At 36.4% G+C, this 6,992-nt stretch overlaps 1 protein-coding gene across 2 annotated transcripts in view; it reads left to right on the top strand.

Annotated features, from left to right (window-relative positions):
* The window catches only part of Tex11 (testis expressed 11), a 202,376-nt gene that overhangs the window by 13,307 nt on the left and 182,077 nt on the right, over positions 1–6,992 (top strand). For both annotated transcript variants that reach the window (XM_021153053.1, XM_021153052.1), the window contains exon 4: positions 3,225–3,309. In XM_021153053.1, coding sequence (XP_021008712.1) covers positions 3,225–3,309 — 85 coding nt within the window. The remainder of the gene's footprint in view (positions 1–3,224; positions 3,310–6,992) is intronic.

Here is a 6,992-nt window from a genome sequence, read left to right as displayed (position 1 = left end):
TTGGAGGTAAATTTATATTAGTACAGCATTTTTTTATATAATTTTGTATCTTATCTTTTCACTAGATATAAGAACATTTCCCATGTTAAGGCTTTTTTCCCCCCCCCCCCCCCCTTTATTTTGTTATTTCGAGATGGCTCACTATGGCTGACCTGGGATTCAAATTCAGAGAGATTACCTGCCTTTACCTTCCAGCTGCTGGGATTAAAAGCATGCACCACCACGTTAGGGGCCACTATTTTTTTTTAAATTTATCATGTGTTGTGTGTGGCTTCACAAAATTGTCATCTGCTCTCCACATGGCATGGCATATGTGCCCCCCCCCCCCACTAATGAGAGTTCCAGGGATTGGATTATGTGAGACGTTCCTTTACCTTTACCTACTGAGCCATCTCAACTGCTGTGACTACTGTTTTAAAATGGCAGAATCATATCCCTTCAAGGGGATTTATTATAATTTATTTATGCATTTCTTTATTGTTGACTATATTGTTCTGCATCTTCCTCTATCATAGGTAATAAAAGGAACATTATTAAGTGCAAAGATTATTTCGCACTTGTATTATTTTCTTACAATAGACTCTTAGAAGAGCAATTACTAGGGCAAAATATATGAACAATTTTCGCTAATTTTACGTATTGCCAAATTGCTTTCCAAAATGCCAAAAGATAGGTCTTTAAGGAGCCTAGCATAATGGTCATCAGAGAGGCTTCAAATGCAGAGACCCACAGTTAAACATTAGATGGAGCTTGGGGAATCCTTTGGAAGAAGGATTGTAGGAGCCAAAGGAGTTAAAGATAGCATAAGAAAATCCACAGAATCAACTAATCTGGGCCCCTGGGAGCTCTTAGGGACTGAACTGACAATCAGGGAGCCTGCATGGGTCTAACCTAGGTCCTCTGTATATATGTTGTGGTTTTGTAGCTTGGTCTTCTTGTGGAAACTCTAAAAGTGGGAGCTGGGGCTGTCGCTGACTCTTTTGGCTGCTTTAGGGACCCTTTCCTCCTCCTGGGTTGCCTAGTTAAGCCTTAATATAGGGGTTTGTGTCCAGTCTTAGCATAACTTGTTTGGTTGAGATCTCTGGGACGCCTGATCTTTTCTGAAGGGAAAGATGGAGGAGTGGAAGAGTGGATCTGGGGAAGAGGAGAGGTGTTGGGGGGGAGGGACTGGGAGGTGAGGAGGGACAGGAAGCTGCATTCAGGATGTAATATCTGAGAGAAGAATAAAAAAAGAAGAAAGATGTTTTGATGTGAATGTTCATTTTTCCTCTTTAAATTTGGAGTCAAATATTAACTTCACATGTTGTTGGTGATATAAATCAGATATAATTTATGTGAAAAATCATCATTCAGTCAGCAATTATAGTATGTGAGAGGGATGGAGGTGGGCATGAGAATTTGCCCCAGAATAGGAAAGTGAAATGACATCTATGCTAAATTATCTGACTGTATAAATGGAATCTCAAACATCAGAAAAAAAAGGTGGAGGTGTAGATGAGAGAGAAGGCATTGGAGAAAAAAAGACTTAGTAAAAAATAGACCTGGGGATTTTGTTCTGTGGTATATATTTTGTCTAGTATACTGTTATCTAGTATATACAAGACCCTGGCTTCCATCCATAGTATGGAATAAAAACTTCCACCGTCAGTGTGATTTATAGTGGATATATTTTACTTACTGCCTTTAGTCAGTTACTATCAATATATTTGTCATAAGGTAGTGATATGTAGAGTCTATCATTATTCACCAACACACCTTAGGAGATTTAAATCAAGGCTATGTTATATTGCACTCAGGCAGTAGTTCCAGCCAGGTTCACTTACTGCTTTCAAAGGTTATTTGCAAGAAACCAAATCAAAGTTTTTCCCCCCACCTTTTCAGAATTGGGGATCAGAACTTGGGATTGAATTTAGGGAAGCATTCTACTATTAAGTTATAGCACTCCCTCAACCTAATTCCAAGTATTTAAAAAATGATTTAATTTAATTTATGTACATTGATATTTTGCTTTTGTGTGTGACAATGGAACTGGAGTTACAGGCAGTTATGAGCTAGGAATTGAACCTGGGTCCTTTGGAAGAACAGACAGTGGTCTTAACTGCTATGCCATCTCTCCAACTGCCATTTGTACATATTATCTTCAGTTTTCAGTTTTTCCTTGAGACACGGTAGGCTTAGTTAACATTTTATTCAGTTAACTAGGTTCTGCTTTATACAAAGAAAAACCCTAGAGGAGCATTTAGAAACTTTGTCCCTTGGTTCCCAGAATGAAACACAATAAAATGATGAATCCTATTATTTAAGTTTATATTATTTGTTTAATATTTTTGCATGTACTATGTTAAATATGCTCTATAAGACATGATATTTTCAACCTAGAAGCTCATTTGGGAAACAAGGATAAGAACTAAAATTACTTAAAAATAAGCTTTGGTTGTAGTTTAGTTTTAGCAGCTTGCCTGTGTGGGAGAGGTCCTGGGTTCAATGCAGGGCAAGAAACATCAACATGTCAGGGTTGATGTTGGACACCTGTTCTTCTTCCATCACTCAAGAGCCAGAGACAGGTGAATTGCTATAAATTCTAAGCCAAACTGATCCTTATCAGAGTGCCAGGCCAGCTAGGCTACATAGAGAGACTTTACTCTTCTGCCCCGTCCCTCAAACCCCTCAAACGAAGCTAAACCAAGTCAGAGTAAATGATTTGAGAGATTTGTAGTTAATTGCTAAATTGTGTGACAGTGAATATAAAAATTCAAAGAAGAAAGAGTCGAGGGTGGTTTAGTGGTGGAGTTCTTGTTTAACATTCATGTAACCTTGAGTTGGATCTCCTTGAACTGCCAAAGCTGTGAGGAAAAGAGAGATGTCAGCCAACTGTACTAATTGCTAAAAGTTTTGTGGATGTTGCTAGTAAGACTAACATAGATTTTATTTACAGTAAGACAAAGGAAAGAGGTATAATTCAGGTTAAAGTGAACCAGATGAATAAAGATAAGTAAATGGGGATACACAAATTATGCTCAGGCTGCAAAGCTCTTAAGACATGCTAAGATTTCTGTGAGGAGAAGTGGATTAAGGTTCTATTTGGAGGTTCAGGAAATGACCCACAATACCAATATAAGCATACAACATACTAGAATGAATGTATATGTATATATACATTTATATATAAATAATTGAAGGTGTAGAGTATCTTAACTGGCTAAATAAATTTTCCCTTTGTCTAGATTGAAGAAATTGCAGTGAACCTGTGGAACTGGGCAGTTACTAAGAGAATAGAACTGTCTGTGAGGAAAAACCAGGCAGCTAAACGTACGTATACATTTTCTGACCCACTATGAAAAATAGTCTTACTAGACATTGGGTAATACTCCTCAAGTTTGACTGTTTTGACTGTTCTTACATAGGGATTAATTCATTAAGTGACAACCAAAGGTTCCTAAGCTAATAGTTTTCCAGTATTCATGATTTTTTTTAGAGGTATCCCTTTGTTAATACAAGCTTTAAGGTACTACTGCAAGATAGTCTGCAGATGAACAAAGCTATCCAAAAGATGGGAAAATAAAACCTGAAGAAAGTGTGAAAGAACATGGGTCGCTGGGAGGACATGGTCAAAATTGTCCAGATTCCTAAGGACTTTCAAATTGTCCAAATTCCTAAGGACTTACTTCCTCTCTCTGCTAATATTAGAATGAAATACATTGCCGTGTGAGGCATTTAGATTTTTACATTTTTATTCTATGTTGTGTATTGGTGTTTTGCATATATATACCTGCATACCACATACATAAGTTACAGTTGGTTGTAAGCCACCATGTGGGTGCTGGGAATTGAACTCAGGTCCTCTGGAAAAGCAGTCAGTATTTCTAACTACGAAGCCATCTCTTTAGCCTCCTGATTTTTTAAAAAAAAATTTTTTTTTAAAGAATCATCTCTTCCTGTGGTAATCCAATAAACATAGTGGTAAATTACCAAGAAAAACTATAGAATTTATTTCTACTTGTAAGAATGAAAAATGAGAACAGTAAAACAAACAGAGAAAACACAAGACAAGCATCTTTCTGTATGCTTTAGTGTTTGGTAAAGCTTTGGTGGCTTTAGCTAAAATGTTTAAGGCCTAATGTGCTGACAGTTACTGGTTTTTAACAAGGATAGTGATGGAAAATGCATTCATGAGAGTTACCATTTAATTATAAAGGACACAGTGAAGTAAAGAACTCTGACTATGTAAAGGTGAATTACTTTTTTCTGTATACAGCAAGCAGAATTTACTAAGTGTTTATGTTTGTGAATATAAATGAAATTATACAGTTTCAGATAAGGTAGTTGAAATAATTAAGAATATCCTTATTTATGAGTTTACCCCTTCATTATTTTGTTTAGAGAATAGTTCTCTCCCTTCAAGATAAGTACGGGTATTATTGCTTGCAGATGCCTTAACTTCTACAGCTCTGAGAAAAGGAAGAATAAGAATTTATCAGAGAAGCACTACACAAGTGAATTCTGTGATAATAAATGCATTAATTCTTAAATAAGAGGAATATAGTAGATGAAGAAGGTCTTCAGCCCTAGGATTTCTTTCAACCTACTGAATTTATCAGTTCTTATTTTGTTGTTGTTGTTGTTGTTAGTTTTTGTAGTTATTTTTAGGTAGGGGCTTGTTATATAGCCTAGGCTAGCCTCAAACTTGGTTTGTATCACAGGCTGCCTTTGAACTTAACAATCCTTCTGCTTCAGCCTCCCAAGTACTGGGATTACAGTGTGCCCTACCTCATCTTGCTTAAATATTATTTTGTTTTGTTTTTTTGAGATAGGGTTTCTTTGTATAATAGCCCTGGCTATCCTAGAACTGTCTCTGTAGTCCAGGTTGGCCTCCAACATATAGAGATCCACCTGCGTCTGCTTCCCAAGTGTTGAGATTAAAGGCATGCACCACCACTGCCCAGCCATATATCAGTTATTAATTAGATACTTGGGTTATACTTTGACCTCGTAAAGAATTTGTTATGTTACGGGAAGATTTAAGAGATTTGTTCTACAACTATGTGGATTAGAAAGTTGTCTCTTTATAAACAAAATTCAGTGTGCCTGGCTTATGTTAATGATGGAAAAATGTTACCAAGACTTTTATAGTTTTTTATAATTTGAAAGAATTATGGAATAATGAACAGAAATGGGAAAGCCTAAAATAGAGGATAGGCTTGTAAATTTTATTTGTGTGTGTGTGTGTTGGGAACTGAAGGCCTCATGCATAGTAAGTGAGCACTCTTTTTTTTTTTTTTTTTTGATTTTTTTTGTTTGTTTTTTGTTTTTTCGAGACAGGGTTTCTCTGTGTAGCCCTGGCTGTCCTGGAACTCACTCTGTAGACCAGGCTGGCCTCAAACTCAGAGATCCACTTCCCTCTATTTCCTGAGTGCTGGGACTAAAGGCATGTGCCACCGGCTGGTTTTTAATGTTTGAAGGTAGAATGGAAGAAAATTTGGAGTTGGGACTGAACATAACTTTAAGAGGGGGAGTAATTTCATCAGGGCTCTTGAAAATAACTAAACAATAAACATTAACAAAAAGAAAGGAAACAGTTCGAAAATGGAAATTCAAATCAATGTAAACATATAATTAGAAATTATTTTGCCAAAGTACATGTCAGAAAAATAACTTTGTTAACAGATAAATAGATTTTTTTACATTTCACGATAAGCAATAAAAATCTGACCACTTCAATCATCCTAAGTTTTATCTGGGAAATATTTCTTTTATGGTGGAACATTTATTAGAAATGGTCCCAGTAGCCGGGCATGGTGGTGCACGCCTTTAATCCCAGCACTTGGGAGGCAGAGGCAGGTGGATTTCTGAGTTTGAGGCCAGCCTGGTCTACAAAGTGAGTTCCAGGACAGCCANGCCTGGTCTACAAAGTGAGTTCCAGGACAGCCAGGGCTATACAGAGAAACAGAGAAACCCTGTCTCAAAAAAAAAAAAAAAAAAAAAAAAAAGAACTGGTCCCAGCATGGGTAGAATGATTACTTACATCTAGCATAAAGTTGACTGGGTATGGAGTTCAGCTGGAAGAATCCTTGTTCAGAATGTGTGAAATCCTGGGTTCCATTTCTAGCACTACAAAATTAGGCATGGTGCATGCCTGTAATCTGAGTACTCAGGAAGATCAGAAGTTCAAGGGCACTGAGTCCCTATGAGTTGGAGGCCAGTCTGGGCTGTATGAGACTGCCTCAAAAGAAAAAGGTAACTAGTGCAGTAAACTCGTTTTTAAAACCTTGCATATGTATTACAAGAAGGCAGAGTACAGATGTGAACAATTACAGTTATGCAGACTTTCCTATTTTCAGTGACAGTCAACTGTACATACAATAAAGGCACCTGAATTTTATATATTATACTTCAAGAACTTTTATGTCATCTAAGGAAATATTTAGAAAGTTTCAGATTTTAGAAGAAAACATAAAACTACCTGAAATCCAGAAATTTGTTAGATGATGAATAAACTATAGGCTGTAGCTCTCATGAGAATTATGTTGTCAGCATGATTCAGGAGCATTATGTGGGATCAGATGTCCTCAGTGGAGATTTAACTCCTACAGATATTAAAATGTTAGAATTATAAATATTATAATATATCGCTAAATATATTTGACTAGAATTAGTAAGCAAGCAATTCATTTGATAAACCAGGTTTTTTTACTTTTGGAAAACTGATTATTTATATGGTCTTTTGAAATTCTTGTTTGAGGCCTACGAGGTTAGCTCTGTGCTAGAGCATTCACTCACTATGTGAGTTGTTTGAACCTTAGCACAGGAAAAAGAAAAAGAAAAGATTAAAAGAATATGCTGGATATAACACAAAATGAATTCCATGTGTTTTTCTATGCTTTTTGTTTTGTTTTATATTTTTCGTCTTAATGGGGTTCTTGTTAGTTTGTTTTGATTTTCTGGTTTTTTTTTTGAGAGAAAGAGAGAGAGAGAGAGAGAGAGAGAGAGAGAGA

The sequence above is a fragment of the Mus caroli genome, chromosome X, assembly GCF_900094665.2.
Source record: "Mus caroli chromosome X, CAROLI_EIJ_v1.1, whole genome shotgun sequence".
NCBI classification, from domain to species: Eukaryota; Metazoa; Chordata; class Mammalia; order Rodentia; family Muridae; genus Mus; species Mus caroli.
Note: the sequence above shows the minus strand (reverse complement) of the source record. Positions and strands in the feature narration are given on the sequence as shown.